Here is a 21487-nt window from a genome sequence, read left to right on the forward strand (position 1 = left end):
CGCGCGCAACCGGAGGACATCGGCCATTATAATAGTGTACACATGACCCCGCGCACTGAATTTCAACGGCACGTACGTGACGCGAAGACAATGAGTGTCATCGTTTGAAGAGCGCACGTGCGTGCGCGCGCCCACGAGAGGGAGAGGGAGCGGACAAGAGCTCATCATAGGGCAGGTGATGAAGGGTGAAACGCTGACTTTTCGCAGGGGATGGGCTTTTTCTTTGGAGAACTTCGTTGCCCTTTTCACGAGACTATTAAACAATCAGTTTTAAGTTCTCGCAGCAACTGACGATTATACTCTTTTGTTTTTCTTAATGCGTGCTTCTGTTTTTTTATGTATTTTTATGCGCGGTAAATGGCACCTTTTGTCAGTTTGGAAAAAGTCCTTTTGCGACGAAAAAACATATTTTTGTAGCACGGATATTTCTTTCTGGAAGGATCCTACCGCTCCAAAGGTAAATCCGGTTTTCACTGCATTGACTGGAGAAATTCTTTTAGACCAAGAGAATTCCCGTTTTGACAAGACTTTTTCTTAGCGTGCACTCATGGTTGCAAACTTTATAAATCGTTCAAAAACTATTGCATGAAACATTTGCTATATCGCGGTAATTACTTGACAATTTTTCACAATTTTTCACAATTTTACGCCTTTATCGAGTTTACAATCTCAAAACTTAACATGCGACATTCAAATGAAGCAGCGAGCTACATAATATATAGTCGAGGAAAAACCGCAAGTCATCCGACATTTTTGACTAATTATCCTCAGTAGCTGCTAATATATCTGGCAGGAATAAAAGTAACGTGATATACGCGTAGTGCTTCGGCACTCTATAATACATAGGCATAGTAGGTTTGGATGATGGATCATCCGTATCAACCTTCGACCGATTCTACGCCACCGGAGGTAGAGTATGCATCGGCGAAGAAAAAGATGACGAGGTGAAAGACGAAGGTCAAGGTTCAGGTATGGAGAGTCATGTGAAATTTGACCATGATAACAATTAAAAAATTGTATGTCGTCCAGCTTGAACTTGTTATAATTTTAGATTTCTAACGTAGAGTTTATTATTTATGTAACATGTTGAGCCGATAATGTCACAATTGATCACCAGTGCACACTGCACACGTTTCGTTGAATTTCAACAAAAGTTCAATAATTAATATGCTCTATAGGGGACAATTCCGCTAAATATCAATTAGAATGCACTTAGCGGAACAAACGATAAACAAATAAATCAATTACAATCCAGACGCAGCAACATAACCAGATTTAGACACAGTCATAATAAGAAATCCTTCATAAAACGTCGCGTAAGCATCTTGGCCTACTCGGCAACAAAGATAGAATTTCCAACGCAGTGCACGAGCATCCGCTTTTCCATAAACAACAAACCTCCACCTACATCTGCTTGCTTCTCATTTGCCGAGATAAAAAAAGAGGCAAGTTATCGCATCGTCGTTTCTTATCGCTGTGGGGAAACTGCTGCTGCTGCACTCCACAACAGGAAAACGGTCGTTCCTGCACGCCGCCGAACTGTCTACGCACTTTGTGGTTCTAATCTATCGGTCACGGACAAGAAGCCGGATAAGCTCTCTCTCTCTCTCTCTCTCTCTCTCTCTCTCTCTCTCTCTCTCTCTCTCTCAAATTCTACGCTTAAAAATCGGACACTTGCCACAGAGAGTCGTTTTCTTCCCAGTCCATACCACTAGCAGTAAGTTTAAAAGTTTTGATTTCATATAAAATATTTTTCACAAATACCTTAACGTGTTTTCTATTTCAAAAATGTTGAAAAAACAAGCTATTTTGTGTTTTCTTTTCTGTTTCTCATAACTGTTCCATTTTTCAAATTTTATTTTATTCAAAATTTACGATTGAATGCATGAAATAATAACGTTTAAAATAAAACTCATGGTGACTAGAAATTTTCAGAAGAAAAAATTGCAGATATTTTTAAGAATTATTAAGTACGCAATTGTTTTATTAAACAACGTTAATTACATTATAAACCTTAAAGCCAGTGACTTTTAACCGTAGAACATTAAGACATAGATAGTATATAATGATTTTCGATGATTAATTGATAACTAAATCGTGTATTTTTGTAGTTAGAGTCGGCATATTCAAGGTACATTTATGCGCAGGGCGAAAGCAAGAATGCGAAGGCAATCGAAAGTTTTGTTTTCCATGTATAATTATTGTCGGTTCATGGGAAGAAACAAGATAAGATAAGCTTTTTCCGCATCGTTTAAATTAATCAATTTCATGCCGTATCTATCGGGCTTTGATTTGTAAATAAGAAAAATGCACCGACTACGAAAAATGAATAATAGTTCATCGACCGTTGTTTTGTTTCCTAGAAAATGAATTTCTGCAGTTGCTGACAAAAACAGTTCAAATTTCCGTTATATATACGTTAATGCCGCGTGCTTTATCTCACATTTTTTGTGCGTCGACGTTCGAGTCTCTCCTAGAACCTGTATAATAAAACAAACCTAAGGGCGCTTTGGCTCCTATGGCGTCGGTGAAATGTTAATACGACTGCGTCTGTTTATCGCTAGCCATTATCGAAGCGCATATCTGCTTGAATTACTAATTTGTATGCAAGACATTTCTTTTTTCTCGAAAATCTCGTTTGGCATCAACCTCCCAGAACTCCAACTTCCAAAACTTCAACGTAGTTAGATTAACCAGGCATAATGCCTGATTACTATCAGGCGTAACTATATAAATTTAACATAGTTAAATTAGCCACTGGGCCAGGAGGGCACAGGTTAATATTTCCTTTTGTTGGAAATGGATGATTTGCAAGAATAACCCTACAATGTCAAATACTTTCCAAAAGGTGAAAGTATATGACTCAGTGCTCCGAAATACGTGTAATCCCCTCTTCCGCCTCTCTCTCTCTCTCTCTCTTCTCTCTCTCTCTCTCTAACTATACCAGCCATCTATCTGATTCTCTTGCTCTCTCAGAAGATTCGCTCGCACAGATGTGCGCAGAGCCTATTTCATGTCCTTACTCATGAACAGGGTGTTGAGGCTACGAAAGCCTGGCCACTTGACTGAACTCCCGATTGAGTACAGGTTCAGGTATCCGGCTAGGGTTAAGCTAGTGGAGTTATGGGTGGCTGAGGCAAGAACGGAGACGGACCGCAGATTCTTTCAGATTATGGGTACCCGTTTGTGGAACTCTTATCCTTCAACCCTAAGATACTTCCCGTCGTTGAGCTTCTTCAAGAGAGATGAATTGTTCTTTGAGCTGAACTCGTAGAGTTTTTGGGGTACTGCTAGAGCAATTTAACTTATTTGACATCTGTTAGCCACAGCTATTCCGACTGTATTACTAGAATTAAATATAAATTATACTAATCTTACTGAACTGAGATAATGTATTTAGTCTAGATTTTGCTGTAAAATCTTTGAATGCCTTTTTAAATTTACTGTTTTTATTTGAACATACATGTTTGTCTTGCCTTCATAGCCCTATTATATCTATAACTCACTGAATCTCTACATCATACTTTTTACCTTATTTTATTTTTATCTCCATTTAAAATTTAACTGTAATAGATCCTTGACTAAAAATCTTGTATTGAAATATTTACGTTTTCTTTGTTTTGTTATGCTGGAGTACAATTTCTTGTGCAATTGCTTATATTTTGTCTTAAAGTAAATTGTGGACTATGTATTTATCTATCAATCTCATTTACTCATTTACTCATTTACTCGTATCTCTTTATCTCCCTGTTTTATATTTTTTACGCCAAAATGATTTTTAGATACGCATATCACGCGTATATCTAAACTCCGGTTGTAAATAAGGAAAGAAAAGCGACCTGACAATCTGGCGGAAGCCTTTGTACTCCATTTACGGGAATTTTTCCCTCTTGAAACAGTTTTTGGTTTGTCTCTGCCATTGCTATTTTGAGATTCTCAGTCAATTTCTTTCCGATGAAATTTCACTAGAAGGTTCTTATTTTCCGTCAGAACAAGAAACTTAGTTTTGACGCGATCATCTTCATTTGATGTAAATCCATCGACGTCTGATCATCGAGTAAACCGGCTAATGCCGGTAACGTTCGACTTTGAAAATTACGCATCAACATTTAAAATATTGAAAATTATCGCTCGCAGTACTTACAACTTAAATATGAAAGTTTCTTCGAATAAAATAAATGGTTTCTGTTAACAACATTCAAATTAAAGTAAATGACACACTGAAACAGTTTTTACCGAGTGTGTAATATTTTTCTCTTGTCCGTCCGCGTTGCTTGACTGGGGTTCTTTTTTTTCAAGAAGCATTTAAAGAGTAAAAGTCTGATTTGCAGAGAAATCAATCTTTATTGACGAAAATAATCTTGAATTATTTGTCACTGGGAAACGACTTCACTACTGTGGATGGAAAATGTGCTAAAATTACACGTCAAACTTTCCTCCGATATTTATTTTTGAAGGGGGATGTGCAACCAACGAACGTCATCCTTCCGAGAGCTTTCTTTTCGCAGCTAATAATTTATTCGGCTATGCATTCCCTCATGATCCACAATAGCCCTATCTTTGAAGGACTTGATGGGCCCTCCGTGTAAATCATTACCACTTCAAGACCAAACGCGAAAACGTTCTCCATTGTTATATAAAGATTAACGGGCACAGATCAGGCGAGAGTAAGAAAATTCCGCAAAAAGGAAAGACAACAGACGAAGGTCGAGTGAATTTTGGATCGGCGCCAGATATCAAACTGCCAGCTGTGCATACAAGAGAGAGTGATTGGAAATAGTTTATGGCTGATGGCGGTTTTATTTGGAGGAAAATAGAAATCGCTGTCACCGCCTGCTGCCGCTTGTGTCACTCGAGTAAATAGAAAGAGCCAGTTCGAAATTAGCTGCAGTACTGCCGCGGGTTTTTTCTTCTCTCGCTTTTGGTTACGGTAGACAAATGCAGAAAGGCAACGCAATCGATTCGTTGAATGAATTTCTATATTTGCAGGTCTTTAGAATTGGCGAATAATGGGTTTAGTTTTCGCGTAACAATTGACTTTACTGCTGCTGGCATATTTGTGTAGAGAGTGCTAAACGAAAAATTGGCGATTTCACGGAAATTGACGCAATGACTTCTTACTTTTGTGCTTTTACTGTAAACTGGACGATTGGCAATAAGCAAGAAAACTGATTTGTTATCAATCGTTTGCTTTTCAAACGTTCGTTTCCATTAATTTAATTATATGATGACATCAATTACTCCGCGTAATAACCCAATTTCCTCACTTTCCAATGACATTGTTCAATAATTAAAATAGGCGGCAAGAGGCTCGTAAGAAAGGACAATGAACTGCGCACAAAAGTCTCGATCGACCGATTCGCGCCGGAGAAAGAAAATAAAAGGCTCCGCGATATCACGTACATAGCAATTTTTTTCAAGGACCTGTACGCCAAGATGCAAGGTGCATGTCTATCTCCAAGCATATATCAGCTGTAGTCACGTTTGGTTGCGCTTAAGCTTCAATTATATTATACATCGATTATTTTTACTGAATTACCGCGAACTTGAAGGTTAATGCTTCTAATCACGGTCAGCAAATTATTCGTCATTACGGCGCTGTTATTATAATTCGCAAAATGTTGGAACAGAGATTTTTAATTAATGTCTTTTTTATCTTTTTTATCCTTTGCTCGCTGTAAATTGTCATAAAACATAGCTGCATACGAACTATTTTTACACGCGTTCATCAATATTTTCATAGTTCGCAGATGGAAAAGAGTAACAAAAGAGTAATTAAACGAAAAAAGAGAATAAAAAAAAGGAACGATTATTATCCAGTGATACATTCTTATACGTACGTCGTAAAAAGAAGTGTTCGCGCAAGTGTTCGATGAAAAGAGCGAAAAAATATTCTATCTCAGTTGCGGCATTTAAAGAGACGCGGACTCGCGCGTCCAACGATTGCGCGACTGGAATTCAACGCGCTGAAAAGAGAAAAATAGAATTGACACACATTAGTGTTTGAAACTCAGCGAGCTACAACCTTTTTGCAGATACGAATCTGAAAGCGTCAGCTGTTTAAATTAAAAGGACCTCGAATTGATACATTGGTCCAGTCAATGAAGGTCTGGCGCTAAAACCCCCCTTCAAATTTACTTCAATGACGTGCAACGCATTCTACAAAGTTTTGTTTGTGTACATCGCGACGAGAGAGAGAGAGAGAGACAGAGAAAGAGAGAGTACCGCTTGAGTATCGATTGCGCCGAGTCTCATTAAACTAATGAAATTAAATGAGTGTTGAGCATTGAAACCACTGGAAATTAGAGCGAGCGAGCTTCCCCCCGCCCCGCCCTCGCCCCCGTTGTTTTTAGTGCTTGCATCAATTAGCGAGCCTTGAATTAAAAAAGCCACCATTGTGTACGAAATGTATTGTAATATTTAATAAAATGCAAAAAATACAGGCTTTCATCGTGCGCTTGCTTTCACTAGCACGCGAGCGGTTGATCCAACTAAAATCCAGCTTCGCTCTTTCTTTTTCACGATAACTTGCAATATAGTCGTGCGAGTCGTCGCTCGAGTACCGCACTCAAACCTCAAAACTAAGAGCACTCGATCGAAATGAGTCTCGCTCGTTTTTTCGATAAAGTGAAAAACGAAAAGCAAAAAGGCACAAATAAAAGTAAAGCAGCAGCAGCAGCAGCAGCAGCAGCAGCAGCAGCAGCAGCAGCAGCAGCAGCAGCCGGTCTTGCTCGAATCGAAAGCGCTGCGCTGAAGCGTAGTCCGACGAACATGGTCGTGTGTCCGGCGACGCGTGCGGCACGCGAGGCCTTGAACCCTCTTCTCTCCCCACTCCCTCCCCTGCCCCTTTTGCTCGATTATAAGGCAGGTGAAAAAACCGCGATACGCGCCGCGACGTTGATTGCTGTTTTCTTCTTGAAATTGCGCAGTTTTCGCGATATGAAATTTCATTCGCCAGCCCTCCGAACACTGCTGTTCGGTTAATTGCAGCACGCCAACGACCTTCGCCGCCGTCGAAAGAGAATTGAACGCGACGAGGAGTCCACCTTCGAGCTCGCTACGCTAGACTCTCGGGTTTGCATGGCAAATCGAGACGAAAGAAGGTAGCACCCGCCGAGTAGAAAGTGAAAATAAAGGAAAACGGCAGCGCGCGGAATGTCTAGCATCCGTTGGAGAAAAGGAAAAAATCAATGCCCGGCCGACACACAGCGCAGCAGATTCGCCTACGCGCGAACATTTCCAATGCGGTTCAGGGCACGTGTACGAGAGGGATGTGCGAAGGTTTTTATGCATTCACCTCGGAACACCTGACCGACCCACTATCGTCCTTCGACGCTCTCTTTTTCCCCTCTTATCTCTCTGGCAAAGTTTCGTTCCGGCGGGTGCGACTCGCCCCCCGCTCGTTAAATATTTCAAGCGAGAGACGCTGAATTTTGAGGACAATGCAAATCGCCGACCTGTCCGTGTTTTTTCTTTTTTCAAAATATAAAAAGGCAAACACTCACCTCGTAGAATTGTCGACGAACGAGCCACCGTCGAGTAGCCTGAGTTTGGCGAACAGAATGGCGCTGACGAAAGGCACCGCAGTTAGCTCCTCTAAGCTGACCTCCACCGAGAATTTATACTTCTTCTTCTTCATCATAAAAGCCATATTCATGCGAACCATCCACGCGACCGAATGTTTTCTCCCCCCTACCCCCTTTGTCCGCCACGTTCCTTTCACTTGCTTTCTTCCTCTGTTTTTGCGCGCCGATTAGCCGAAAAATTTACAAAAACAAAAAACAAAATCAACAACGGAATGCTACGTTTGGCGAGCAATCAGCCGCCAACGCGAATGGAAGAAATCGTCACATCAAGTCCTTGGCATCCTGCAAGCATAAAAAACAAATCGACGTTTTTACAAAGGATACTTTGTCAATTATTCATCGAGAGCTACCCTAATAATCGTCGGGACGCAGTGGATTTTCAAATTTACCGTGGGGCTAAAAGAGGCTACAAAGTATATCGACCAGTTATTTATTATTTACCTCCGAGTTTCGACGGAAGGGTGAAAGCCTTAATCAAAGGAGGGTGCGGATCGTCGTTTTACTTATTGAGCTTGCCGAATCGATGGCTTTTTTTTATAAGCCTCCACACCTGTCCTTTCGCTAATTTCGAATATGGCGACAACAGTTTGCGCATTTCATTGTTTTCACGTCGTGCAATTTACAAACGAAACAATACGAAAGAAAAAAAAGCGTTCGACGTTCACCTGCTGGTAGCAGCATACGTAGAGTCGACACCTCGTAAACGCATCTCTCGCGCAAACCGAATAAAGTAGGCCAATTTGTTGTATACAGTTCGCACGCGCGCAGCGGCACACACAGAAGAGAAACACAAGAGTGTCTCGCTTGTGGTTGGCGACGTGTGCGCACGCGAGCTGACGATGCGCACTTGTCTCTATAACTGTGTAACGTCAGGCGTGAAAGCGAGGTGCCTCCTTAGACGCGCGTGCATGCCTACTGAACATCTAGAACTTTGATGCACCTCGAGTAAGAGTTCTCTCTCTCTCTCTCTCTCTCTCTCTCTCTCTCTCTCTCTCTCTCTCTCTCTCTCTCTCTCTCTCTCTCTCTCTCTCTCTCTCTCTCTCTCTCTCACTCTCTCTGGCTCGTGTCGTTGCTGAAATTTTCAGCAGCTAAATTTCCTTTTTCAGCGAGCCTCGACAAACTGGGTTACACGGAATAGGCGAAAAATCACGCTACGACTTTTTCTCCGTTGCCGTCAAGGTAGATCGGAGTGATTAATGGCGACGTCTGCGCTTTTTGGTTTCTAATCGTTCTCCAAGTTCGACAAAGAGAATGTCAAAGCTTTCATTGCAGTGGAACGATCCGTCGACGAGTTTTTGACGGGACACATTTAATTTCCATTGGATTTCCAGCCGACGCATCGAACAACGCTTCGGCTGGATAGTTTCTCTAAACAATCGGACAAGCCAAACTTGCAGAGATATTTGCAGGAAATTCCAGAAAGAACAAGCGATTACTCGTACACGAGAAATGTTCACGATATAGAGCTTTCGCGTGCTTCACGATAGAAACACTCGCTAATTTACGACTTGATTCGCGAATAATCCTTTCAGCGTAATGAAGTTCTGAATTAGGACGCCTTACCGAGTCTTCAGCGGGCGAGAATATAACGCACACTCGGAACTAATGACGCGAATTGCGTTTCAGCTCGGCACGTATACGTCTTTGATAAATGCGAGCTGAGGGCGAACGCATGATTGATAAGCACCCATCTACAACGCGGACCTTCCTTTCCCATTACGGACAAAAAATGCGCTTAACTTTGCCGACATAATCGAAAGACAAGCATTGTTCGTGCGTTGGTTATTCTTCGTTTCTGCGACGATCGATCGGATATAAGAGGGAGTGGAGGCAAATTACTCGCATTCTTTATTGAAAACATAAGCAGACGATCTACGCGCGAGCGCGAACAGCTAGAGAGTCAACGAACCTTTGTACACATGGGCACCGATGCAAATCGCGGCTAAATTTAGATATATGGCTACGGGCGCATTAAACACTCGGAATACATAGCGGAACGCGAAAGCTAATCGAGTCGATCGTAAGGCTGTACACCCATCCTATGTGTGTACAATATCGTTGCGCGCGCGGGCGGCGAGCAAGGACTTGCTACGAGCGAAGATAAAACGAATTTTTTAGAGAAGAGAGCTTTGTCTTTGCTATTCTTAGAACTGACTCATGCTTTATTTGCAATCGTAGGTAGGACTTTTTCGAGAGACAGGGAGTGGGCTTTTCTCTTCGGTATGCTTTGCGCGACTCTTTTTTACTTCTTCGAATTGCTTTAGCGCTACACTCGTGGGATTCTATTGCAGGAACTAAGCACGTTTTTTTTCGATAAAACTGTCTGAGAATACCGATGGAAAAAGTTAATGCCTGCGATTTCGAGGTGAAATTTAATATGCGACGCGTTTTTCTTTTTCTTTTTTTTTTTATATCAAGACGATGCCTCGAAAAAAAATTTACTTTCGCCAATACTAGCACAACGAATTCTTAATAATCTCCTTAATAATCTTGAATAATAACCCGATAACCCGAAAAGAAAATTCAATGATGCGTTCAATGATCCAATTTCGTTTTGATAACATCAATCGGAACGAGAATCGAAAGTAAAAGACATTCGCTCGCGCAAAGTAAATCGCGAACCTATGCCGCTTCCGAATCCTCGCACTGCTCTGCTCGAGGAGCAAAAAGAAAAAAAACCAAGCTCCAGCAAGTAAACGAGAAATCAGCTAGCAGAAAGCCCTCCATAAACCCGTTTGGCCGTGGATAGCTATGCGCGTGAATCGATAAGGACACACTCAGTTGCGTGTATACGTTTTCGGCGACTCTCGCCAGAAAGCGGATGCCCAAGGTCGAGCATTAAGGTCGTCGAGCGTTCGAGCTTATCTCTGCCTCAATATCACGCTTATTAAATGCACGGCAAGCTCTTCTTTCCAACTGCCACTGATTTTTCTTACATTCGAAAATTCGTGTACTAGCGTCCGATTCCGCGGTACGTCTTTCTCCCCGAGTCACGACGCTGACAATTTTACGAGCCATAAATCTGTCGCTCGCGCCAAGTTCCCTCGTGCGAGATAAAACCTACAACGAGGAAGGAAAGGAAGCTTCCGAATACGACAGTCTCACGGGGGATCAAATCCTGGGAATTTCAAAACTGTTGTACAAAATAGACATTGCTTAATTATGTCGGAAGTGTCCCATCGAGTGCTACTTCTACAATTCAAGTTTTAACGATTCGTCGATATATATCGCAATCGAATGTTCCGGTAAGCGAACTAACGGTTATCGATAAAAGCCTGCGCGGTACTTTACAGGTATACCCACGTTCATTTTTCCGCGAGTTGGCTAACTCCGAAAAGCACTTTAGACTCGCCGATATGTATGCGTGTCGTAATTTACATGACTGTTTCCTTTTAATTGTCTTTGATAGCGCGGAGCTTATCTAATCTCTTCTTATATGATTATTGACAATATAAAGATGTCATAGACTCATAGCGACGCCGATAAGGAAGTTCTCGTTTATAGTCGAGGCTATCAAAATTCGACCTTCGCAGGTGTCTGTCTGGTTTCTTCTCTATAATTGAATTTTCAAGTTCGTTCGTGATTATTACGATCTCATGAAAGAAAATCATTTATTTTAAAAGCAATGGTCTATTTCATAAGATAGAAACGATCGTTCAGAAAAAAAAAATACCTGACGAGATAGAAAGCTTTACAGTGGTGTTTGATACAGAGTTTGAAACTTTATTCCCTTTGCCAAAAAGTCAAACAATATGTTACTCACTCGCGGAACGATTTTTTGCCTGTTACGTCCTCTCTTTTACTAGTGAAAAACGTGTCTGACATGTGGTAGCCGGAGAATTTGAGCCTTTGCCCGACTCGAGCGAGCAAATACTTCTTTTATTTTTATGTAAACACACATATACACGTAACGAGTAACAGGTTAGCTCGAGCGTAAGTAAACCAACGATATTTTTAGGCTACGTAACTATGTACCTGTTTTCGTGAGTACGTGCGAGAGCAATCGATTCCTTTTTTTCACAATTTTTTATTTTCGGCTTCACTTAAAACTACTTACTTAGTATTTTTTCCACGAGTTTTTCTTGCATTGAAACACTGTAAAACGATTATTTGAGTTACAAAATTTAACGTTCGCCAATATGTCGTAATGTTTTACGAGCTCCATTTTGAAAATATTCCAGATTATTTTTACACCTTGTCACATGTTTGCACATTCATTTTTTCAAGTTCGCTAATGGAAAGCCTGGGGTAAAATAAACCCCAATTGAAAAATTGATCGACAAACGCGACTCCTTGTACCTCTCGACCCATAATAAATTAAAGTGAAACGATCGCCAAATTATACCTCAGTGCCAGAGATAAAGCAGTTATTTGTGAATCTTTACCAGCACTATAACAACAAACCAAAGAAATCGATCATCATTAACTTGCGCTGCGTGGATGTTTTTCTGGGAGTCGGACAATGCCGCAGGAGTCAAATGGCGTAACACGAGAGCCCGATATAAAAATGAATTGAATTTTCCTTCGCGATAGAAACTTGCGCATTTCGTGATGTTTATCATCGCGTCAGATACTTATAAATTAAGAAGAGGTGCTTTTTCCGACGTAATGGATACACAGAAAAAAAAATTAATTGTTTGTCATTTATAACGATCGGAGTGAGTCAGACACTCGTGCAAAGAGCAAGATGTTTATTTTTAATTGTGATACTTGGCACGTGCCGTATATAAGCTTTTCGCTCAAGTACGTTCCATCCGAAAAACTATTTATCGCTTTGTATAATGGGGAATAACGCGCAACAGAAGCAAAAAAGCTTTGTTTAAGTGTTGACATCTTCGGCAAAAGTTCTCGCGCTTGTTCGAAAACCAATGTACTTTTTTTCGCGTTGTCAAATATGAATTTCGCAGCTCAATATAAGTGTAATATACCTACGTGTGATTGTAAAGTAACATTGTCAAACTCGAAGGTATAATCGCGTATAGTTTACAAATTGAAAACGTTAAAATAAGAGTTATGTAATGACCCATGGCGATGCCAATTTGTTAGTTCTATAATGTGTCATTTGAATTTTTTTTTTTTGATTCGATGAAATCATAACCTGAATTATTATCAATCGTTTTAGTAAGTAGGCTTGTTTCCAGTTAGCGAGTAATTTATTCCGACAAGTTATCAACTACCGTGTGTGTCTATGTGCTATTATCGAGTATTTTTAGCCTTAAAATGTTTGTATCTTTTAAATATCATGCGTTATCCAACAACACATCTCGACAAAAGTGATTCACAACCGTTTTCAATCGAGTTCATTGCGTAAAAAAGAAAAAAAAATCTCGTTGACGTGATAATAAATAATACTCGTGTGGAAACAATCGAAAATCAAATCGAAAGGTCATAGTTCAAACCACGTGCGCTGAATTTCTTACGTAACTCTCTTCTCTCTGAATTTTTTCATTAGCATAATTTCAGACGCCTAAGTGAGTATAAAATGTCCACGTGTTGGGTTATAGCATCATAAATCACATGGCTGATTTGCTCGGCAAGGAGGGTATACGTTGTCGTGCATTATGAATTCGGGAGTGGATGAGATTGAAAAATGAATGAAGCTAATGAAGGCGGTCAGCGCGATTTTGACACGTTACGTCAGATACGTGTATTCACCAGCTTGAATGATCAACGGATTTTTTGCTTTACTTTTTGATGAAAAATTTTCATGCGACCATTTCAATGAACGTTCGTTGTTTCCAGTTTTTTTCAGAACGATAGATATATTTTTTATCTTGTCGTCGTTCTATTGTTTTGAAGCTGCATTCTACGGCCGACTATTTTTTTTTTGTTAGAGCGTTATACTCGCAACTGTTGATTGAATAATTAGCAACTCAACCTGTACATCAGGAAATTAATATATAACGTTTCCTTTTTTTATTTTATTACAAGAAGTGCTTCGCGAATCATAAAAGTGATGCGTGACTGTTATGTAAAGAGTGCCAAGTTTTATGCACATTTTGCGAAAAAACGAACAATATGCATACATACACATACAGCTCGTGGCCAAATATTGAAACACCATTATTGAACAATATTACAGCAAAGAACAAACTCGAAGTTCAGCTTGTCATAAAGGAAAAGGCACAAGCTCATGGATGCATCATAATTTGTCGAAGGGGGATAATCGACCTAAGGGATGAAAGAAAAAAAGAAGGGCAGCTCCCGTGGACTTAACCTTAAAATGCATCTCTTACTAGCGACAGCAAGAGAATAAAAAAATCTTATGGGCAGATGCCACATAACCTTATAGAGATATATACTTGCGTGCACTCTTCCTTGGAGGATTTCGTCGTGCCTTTTTCTTCTCTCGTTGTCTAATCTAACAATAGATAACAAATAAAAACACACAATTCGCTCAAATTTTTGCACTAGATACACACTATGCTAAAGCGTTGGCGTCAGTCTGCACTCGCATAATCTTTTTTCTTTCTCTCTCTTTCTATCTCTTTCTCTCTCTCTCTCTCTCTCTCTGGCACGAGCACACACACAGAACACGACGACGGTCGTCTGCGGACTGACGCAGGACAAGCAGCACAGCAGCAACGAGAAAGATCTTCGAGCCAAGTTAAGTCGAGGAGGCGGCGGTGGTGGTGGTAGCAGCAACGCAACGTGAGGGGGACGCCCGCGCGCAAGTTGTGTGCTTTTTTAGTTTTGTTTTTTTCTCTATACTCACAGTCACGATACGATCACTAAACATGTGTTTGGTGCTGACATCTGAAGATGATTGTTGGAGTTATGATTGTGGATTGTCAAAGAACTCAAAGTATAGTTGCCGCTTAGTTTTGAAATTGTTACTATTGTTAATCAACTTTGTTCCATTTCATGCACCCGATTAAAATATTGATTAATAGCTTGAATATTTATATTCAGACTTTTTGAGAATATCTAATTATATTCAGTTTTTGAAATTAATTATCTCCAATTAATTTTTAAATTATTCCCATTTACTGCAAACTAACTCAATAGTATACGAATTACGAATGTCGTTTTTGGAAATCTAGTGCCACTAATTACCAACCGTTAATCAAACTTAAAATACTGCTGTGCATATATATATATATATGCTATATATATATATATATATATGTTTTATATATGCATCAAAACTGCCCAGATAACTTACATGATCGAGAAACAGTCGGCAAATGGCCATATGATCAGCAGTGGTTACTTAAAAAAGGTTATGTTAATTGTGCAATAATCAAAAAGATTCAAATGAAGCCTTACAATGTTACTTAGAAATTTTTTATTTCAATTTATTTTGGTCATTGTACTCTTTATAGTCATTATTTATGAAAGGAGTCGTCTCACTTCGCTAGAAGATTCAAATAAAAAATTACGTGAGTGTGTACACTTTGCTACTTGTTTTTTATTTGATATTTTTTAAACAATTTATGATAAAGTAACTTACGTAATATTATTAATTTTGTAGAAAATGACATCCTGCTACTCAGGACTGAACTTAAAAGCACTCCATCACCTGAAGCTAAACTTCAAGTGCAGCTGGCAATAAATAATGACGACTATGTTGTGATGTACAATAGAATTCCAAAAACGGGCTCTACTAGTTTTGTAGGAGTTGTATATGATTTATGCAAGAAAAACAAATACCATGCTTTACATATAAACATTACTAACAACTTGCATACGCTTACTCTTCCTAATCAAGTAAAAATGTTAACTTTGTTTTAAATTTATTTATTTAATAATTATGAGTTCAACCTTTCATTTTTATTTCTTTTTGCAGATTCAATTTGTACGTAACATTACGAACTGGAACACAATGAAACCTGCGTTTTATCATGGACACATAGCATTTTTAGATTTTGAAAAGTCAGTAAATACATTTAATAGTAAAAAAGGCAACTGATTTTGCTCAAAATATTTTAAGTTTTCTTTGTACTTCAGGTTTGGAGTAAAAAGCAAACCATTGTATATAAATTTACTACGTAAGCCTTTGGATAGATTTGTTTCGTACTACTATTTCTTACGATATGGAGATAATTTCAGACCTCACTTAATAAGACGAAAACACGGGGATACAAAAACTTTTGATGAATGTGTGAATGAAAAACAAGCAGACTGTAATCCCAATCATATGTGGCTTCAAATTCCTTTCTTATGTGGACATGATCCAGCATGCTGGTAAATATATTAGAAAAAAGCTATTTTTATCAAATTACAATTAAATATATTTGTTTTTATTAGGGAAGTTGGTAATCAATGGGCTTTAGAACAAGCAAAACGGAATTTGCAACAACACTATTTACTTGTTGGAGTAACTGAAGAGTTAACAGATTTTATACATACGCTTCAAGTTATTTTACCAAGATTTTTTAAAGGCGCGCATGATCTTTTTTTACATAGTGAGTTATTTCCTGATTTCCCAAAAGTAATACTGTATGATAACACTAACATTTTTACGTATATTTTATTTATGTTAAAGATAACAAGTCACACTTACGGCAGACAATACAAAAGAAAGATCTTCTACCAGAAACTTTAAAAAAAATTCAAGAAACTATTGTATGGAAGATGGAAAATGAACTTTACAACTATGCTTTATCTCAATTTCATGCTATAAAGAGACGGCTCATTAATGCATCTATGCAACACACGAATCAGCGCTATTTTTATGAAAAAATAAGACCAAAATAGAATAAATTCTTTATTTTCTATAACCTTTTATTTTTTATTTGTTTACATATACTGCAAAGCTTCAATTAATTTTATTAACAAAATTTTAAGCCAAGTTTTAAATACAATATAAGTCAAAAGCTAGAAGATTGTATTTTGCTATAATTTTTTTACTAATAATTTTATGTGTTTATTTTTAAGTTTGGAAAGACTTAAACGTGGTCAATATTATAAATATTATAAAATTTCTATCTTGATACTTTTATGTACAGATCAAATAGTATAGCAGTATTTACTTGATGTAAATGAAGACTGTGTGATATTTAAATATAATTATAGCGTAACTTAATGGACGTTTACTATTCAAGAAACAACCAATTATCAAATAATTAATATCAATGTGAGTTATCCAAGTTTGAATTTGTATCTTCGCATGGTTTACAAGCAAACATATAGACTGGATAGAGTCCATCTGGCATATGGCATTGCCTTTCTTCTCTGACAACTTTAAAGCCTGACTTCTCAATAACTTCCAATAGTTCTGCTTTAGGACGGGTACACGAGGAGTCTTCTTTATCTATTTCCTTTTTATTTGAAGTTGTGACATTTTCTTTAACAATCAAAATTCCATTTTTTTTCAGTCCTTGACTGTAATAAAATTCAATTAGATAATTACTATTTTTATAAAAATAAATATTTCTAATTCCAAATACTTACCGGCAGTTTTGAAAGAATTTGATTAAGTCTTCGTCATTCAAGTGACCCAGAACCCATTGGCACCATATCACATCATACTTTTTTGGTTCAGGGCAAAAATCTTGTAAACCTAGAAGTAGTTAAAAATAAATCATGTTTCAATTCTAAAGTTTATTTAAAATTAATAATTTATTTATATGATTGCAGTGTTAATTTTTAATATTACTTACCTACAGAGTGAAATCGTCCTACTCTACTCGTGGAATGTTTTAAATACGATTTTGCTTGCTCTAAAAATTTCGGATTTTGTTCTACTAAATCAACTTTATCAAAAAATTTGCTAAGCAAATTTCCTGTTATCCTACCAATACCAGCGCCACAATCGAGAGCATATTGTCTTTCTATCTTCAAATCTTCATTCTGTAAATATTTCGTTAACAAATAATTACAGAATTGTATGTAAATATAATAAATTCAGATAAATAAATGTAAGAAAACTGTAACAGTTTAAGAAAAGTAAACTTACAGAAAAAAGAGACTTTAAAAATTTTTTTGAACCAGCAATGTCAGTATGAGAAATAAATCCAAACCCTCCTAACATTCCATCAACAGTTGCTGGTATTTTTTCCCAATATTTTGCTGCTTTTATATAAAACGTTTTCTCCCTTAGTATCACTTGTAAATCGCAAACTTCCTCTTGCTCCATCGTAAAATAACAGTTATTATAAACTTGTTTTCGTTTAGAAAAATGCTTTACATATACTGAACAATCTATAGCGATTTCGTAAAGTTTATTTTTAATAAAACATAATCTTACGAATCGATCAGTAAGTCAACTTAAAATAACCTAAAACAATGCTGATAGCACATTTAGTTCGAACTACTTAGGTAATCGGTGTTTTATGGTGTACATTCGCGATAATTTACTTGTCAAATGTGTTTTATCTACTAACTACACTTAATTGTATATAAAATATTCACTGGGAATAAAATTTTAAAATCACGTGTAAACAAACAATATTGACATTTAGAAAATCATATTAGAACGTAAAAACATTCAACCCGTTTAAAGGCGCGCGGAAAGTCACGTGACTTAAGTCAAGTTCATTTCAGTTCCGAAATTCTTATTAGTAATTGTTCCTAATTGTGATTAAAAAGACTGCAATATTTATCTCAGCTTCAGATCGAAAAATCTGATCAATACAACTTCTATCAATTTAATCTTTGATTGCTAAACGATAAATATAAAGATATTGAAAATGGGTGGACCAGATTTACCAGAAACACCAGCACCCTTGAAGAGTATCCAGCCTTATTTAAAAATTGCTAATGAACATGATCAAAGGGATCCTATTATTAGCTATTGGTGTAAGTTATTGAAATTATAACTTAACTAATTCTAAAGCACTTTTGTAGATTTGACTTTTTCCTCATAGTGTATGGAATAAGGTAAAGGATTTATATAATGTTATTAAATATTTTTTGCAGGCCGATTATATGCATTGCAAACTGGTCTCAAGCTATCAACAAAGACTAGTGATGAAACGGCTTTTCTACTAAAATTGATGGATTGGCTTGAATCAACAAAGAAAGCTAATGCTGAAAATGAAGCAATTACAAATGATGTAGCAGCTCAAGCACACTTGGAAAACTGGGCCTTAAAACTGTTTCTTTATGCAGACAAAAATGATAGAGCCTCTAATTTTGGCAAAAATGTGGTACAGAGTTTCTACACAGCTGGACTTTTGTATGATGTACTTACTACATTTGGAGAGTTAAGTGAAGAAGCTATACAGAATAAGAAGTATGCGAAATGGAAGGCAGCTTATATCCACAATTGCTTGAAGAATGGTGAGACACCAGTTCCAGGACCTCTCAAAGATAATGATGATAATTCAAATGAAAATGTTGCTGATAACTCAGGTGAGCACAGCACTTTATGATTCTATTAATTAGTCATTGACTTTGATAATGCCAATTCTTTTAAAAATTAATTTATGAAGTTGAAGAGCTTATCCAAACAATATTAATATATTGAAAAATAACTTAACAAATAAAATAGGCATTACTATTAAAAAAATCTATGTTTAATTAACAGAAAATGAAGAAGATGAGGATAATGAGAATAATGGTAATTTTCGACTGATTATTTTCAATTATTATCAATAAAAAAACACACACTACTTTTTTTATTTTCGATATCAGCTTCATGAACAGCATATATTGATTTCAATACTTACAATTTTCATAGATTTTTTTATTTTTACAGTTCCTGGTGCAAAGCCTACATTACCTTCGCAAGCTCCATACCCAATGCAGCCATTAATACCTTCTCAACCTTCTCACCCAACACCACCAAGCAACATGGGTGCTTTTGACTTCCCTGCAGTACCAGGTATAAATAAATGTTCAAGTTGATTTACACTTGCTTTATTAACAATTTACTTAAGTAACTTGTATATTTTATAGTTTAAAGTAAAATTAAATTATAGATATTTTATTTCTGTATGAATTGGATATTTTTGTTAGGTCATGAAGGTGAAAATGATGAAAAGGAGGGGAATATTGATGAAATCGGTAATTTGTAATGAATCGTGATAATAAGTGTTATTTTTATGCATGAGATATTTATATAAGATTTTTAATAAATGAAATGTTTAAACATTTTAAATAGTTAAGGAGGATGACAATGATATTAATAATGCAGCTGGTGAAAATAACGACGAAACCGGTAATGCGCCGTTATTTCGGCTTTAATTTTTTATTCGTTATTACAACAGTTAAGAGTTTTTATTTGGAAAATAATTTATTTTAATTCAAATTTTTGTAATTATAATCTGTAGCTCGAAAAGGAGATGACAATCGAGGTGATGAGAATGACGAAGAATTGGGTAATTTTAATTCTGTGAATTAATAATTCAGTGACGTAACCTATATGAAAAAAATTTTTTTTTATTATTTAAATTACGTAGCTAACGAGGAATATCATGAACCAAATTATGATGATGCTGTCAAAAATAATGAAGATACTGGTAATTTTGAGCCAGTTACAAAATATGCACGACCTTTTTTTCTAACTTATTTTTCTTAAGATTTTAATTGACAATTTTTATTCAATGTTAACTTTATTATTGAAACTAGCTGAAATCAAGGAAAATCAACAGAATGAATACATCGAAAAATCGGGTATATAAAATAATAATGTATTTAATATCATAAACTTAATGTCCGTTCTATGTACTAAACTTATAAAATGATATTCCGAATAGCTGAAAAGGAAGAAGACAAGGAAGATGAAGTTGAAATTAATAACAACGAAGAATTGGGTAATTTCTAATGATCAATTTTACAATACTTGAATCAAAAACACACGTGGTTGACTTTACAAACCTTGCTTGATTGAAAATTTGTGTCGACATTGGTGTGATTACTTGTGATTTGATCGCTGCACGCATTAAATTATTTGATTTAATGTTGAAATTTTTAATTAATAAAATTATTATTGTACGCAGTTGAAGTAGGAGATAACCAGGATAATGAAAGTATTGAACAAAGTGGTAATTTTGAATTAAGCTTTTTAGCTATCAGTCACGTGCACGAAGCTTTTATTCTTTATTTTTCATCTTTTGATTTGAACACTAAGCCATATGAAAGATAGCGTGCATACACGTAACGATCAACATTAACATTATCACGTGAGAGTTTTTCTCACAAACTTCTATTCGAATTTTTACTCTTTAAACCCATTAACTTATGAATAATTTTAGTTTGCAGCCTTTGTATTACTCATAAAACAATGTTTTCGTACTTCGAAAGGTTCATCTTCAATACAATATCATGTTTCAACCAATGTTAAAAATTCTACCATTTGGTGTTCAATTGATCTACAATATATGTTTCAGCTGAACAACATCCGTACAATCCAGCACCGACACCAACAAATCCTGGAACAAATAGCAATAAGCCAGCAACAATAACTTCTGAAGGTATTTCGCATTTTTCAGAATTCTATTCCGCTTTTTTACGTAAAAGTGAATCTCAATATAAATAACAAAAAATCCTACTTTTCAGCTGGTGTAGAATTAACACCTGAACAATCACTAAAAGCTCAAAAATACATAAAATGGGCCGGTAGTGCTTTAAATTATGACGACGTGCCTACATCAATCTTAAATTTGAAAAAAGCCTTACATCTTCTCACAACTGGAGAAGATCCCGCATGAAAATTGCTTCTATTACGCAAAAATAGAATTATTTTCAATAATTTCAACGTTATCGAACGACTTAAACAAGTTAATATTTTGCGTCATTCCGTTTGCTAATAAAGCTTTTTTCATACTTTTTTTTCGACTCGACGTCACGAAGAAAATATTTTCTTAACGAAACGTATGCTATAACAATATTAATATATGCTTTTTATTATATTTGTACATATATTGAAGTGTTGTATATTTAAATATAGCGAAGCATGAATAATAAAATATGATTTTTGCACGAAATGTAGTATTTTCTCAAGGATCATAAAT

The 21487-nt window shown here is 36.7% G+C and overlaps 4 protein-coding genes across 12 annotated transcripts in view; 2 read left to right on the forward strand and 2 right to left on the reverse strand.

Annotated features, from left to right (window-relative positions):
* LOC131664600 (early estrogen-induced gene 1 protein) overlaps positions 1 to 14193 on the reverse strand; it is a 46171-nt gene extending 31978 nt beyond the window's left edge. Inside the window, exons 1-2 of one of the 5 annotated variants that reach the window (XM_058935834.1) lie at positions 13889 to 14193; positions 7506 to 7868 (exon numbers count right to left, since the gene is read on the reverse strand). In XM_058935834.1, coding sequence (XP_058791817.1) covers positions 7506 to 7666 — 161 coding nt within the window. In that variant the 5' untranslated portion in view covers positions 7667 to 7868; positions 13889 to 14193. Of the gene's footprint in view, positions 1 to 7505; positions 7869 to 13871 lie in introns of all 5 variants that reach the window. The other 4 variants (XM_058935832.1, XM_058935833.1, XM_058935835.1 and 1 more) reach the window with 4 other exon arrangements.
* Positions 14194 to 14334: 141 nt separating this feature from the next.
* LOC131664603 (heparin sulfate O-sulfotransferase-like) lies at positions 14335 to 16326 on the forward strand. Its single transcript, XM_058935844.1, has 7 exons — positions 14335 to 14391; positions 14743 to 14968; positions 15061 to 15296; positions 15376 to 15461; positions 15537 to 15773; positions 15837 to 15994; positions 16075 to 16326. The coding sequence occupies exons 2-7, from the start codon at positions 14857 to 14859 to the stop codon at positions 16284 to 16286; spliced, it is 1041 nt and encodes a 346-aa protein (XP_058791827.1). The 5' UTR covers positions 14335 to 14391; positions 14743 to 14856; the 3' UTR covers positions 16287 to 16326.
* A 322-nt stretch (positions 16327 to 16648) lies between these two features.
* Positions 16649 to 17989, reverse strand: LOC131664604 (N-terminal Xaa-Pro-Lys N-methyltransferase 1). The gene is made up of 5 exons (XM_058935845.1): positions 17809 to 17989; positions 17488 to 17732; positions 17192 to 17381; positions 16983 to 17091; positions 16649 to 16913 (listed from the first exon to the last, which is right to left on the reverse strand). The coding sequence occupies exons 2-5, from the start codon at positions 17665 to 17667 to the stop codon at positions 16661 to 16663; spliced, it is 732 nt and encodes a 243-aa protein (XP_058791828.1). The 5' UTR covers positions 17668 to 17732; positions 17809 to 17989; the 3' UTR covers positions 16649 to 16660.
* A 104-nt stretch (positions 17990 to 18093) lies between these two features.
* LOC131664601 (vacuolar protein sorting-associated protein VTA1 homolog) lies at positions 18094 to 21449 on the forward strand. Of its 5 annotated transcripts, XM_058935838.1 has the most exons (13): positions 18095 to 18329; positions 18450 to 18884; positions 19060 to 19092; positions 19231 to 19356; positions 19491 to 19538; positions 19636 to 19692; positions 19805 to 19852; positions 19934 to 19993; positions 20103 to 20147; positions 20231 to 20287; positions 20474 to 20518; positions 20864 to 20947; positions 21033 to 21448. In XM_058935838.1, the coding sequence occupies exons 1-13, from the start codon at positions 18221 to 18223 to the stop codon at positions 21182 to 21184; spliced, it is 1299 nt and encodes a 432-aa protein (XP_058791821.1). In that variant the 5' UTR covers positions 18095 to 18220; the 3' UTR covers positions 21185 to 21448. The 5 variants fall into 5 exon arrangements, with proteins under 5 accessions (XP_058791822.1, XP_058791821.1, XP_058791823.1 ...); XM_058935839.1 differs by lacking the exon at positions 19060 to 19092 and having other exon boundaries at positions 18094 to 18329; positions 21033 to 21449; XM_058935840.1 differs by lacking the exon at positions 19934 to 19993.
* The last annotated feature ends 38 nt before the right edge of the window (positions 21450 to 21487 follow it).

Source organism: Phymastichus coffea, unplaced genomic scaffold (genome assembly GCF_024137745.1).
Source record: "Phymastichus coffea isolate CEN01 unplaced genomic scaffold, Cenicafe_Pcof_1.1 PCOF00044, whole genome shotgun sequence".
NCBI classification, from domain to species: Eukaryota; Metazoa; Arthropoda; class Insecta; order Hymenoptera; family Eulophidae; genus Phymastichus; species Phymastichus coffea.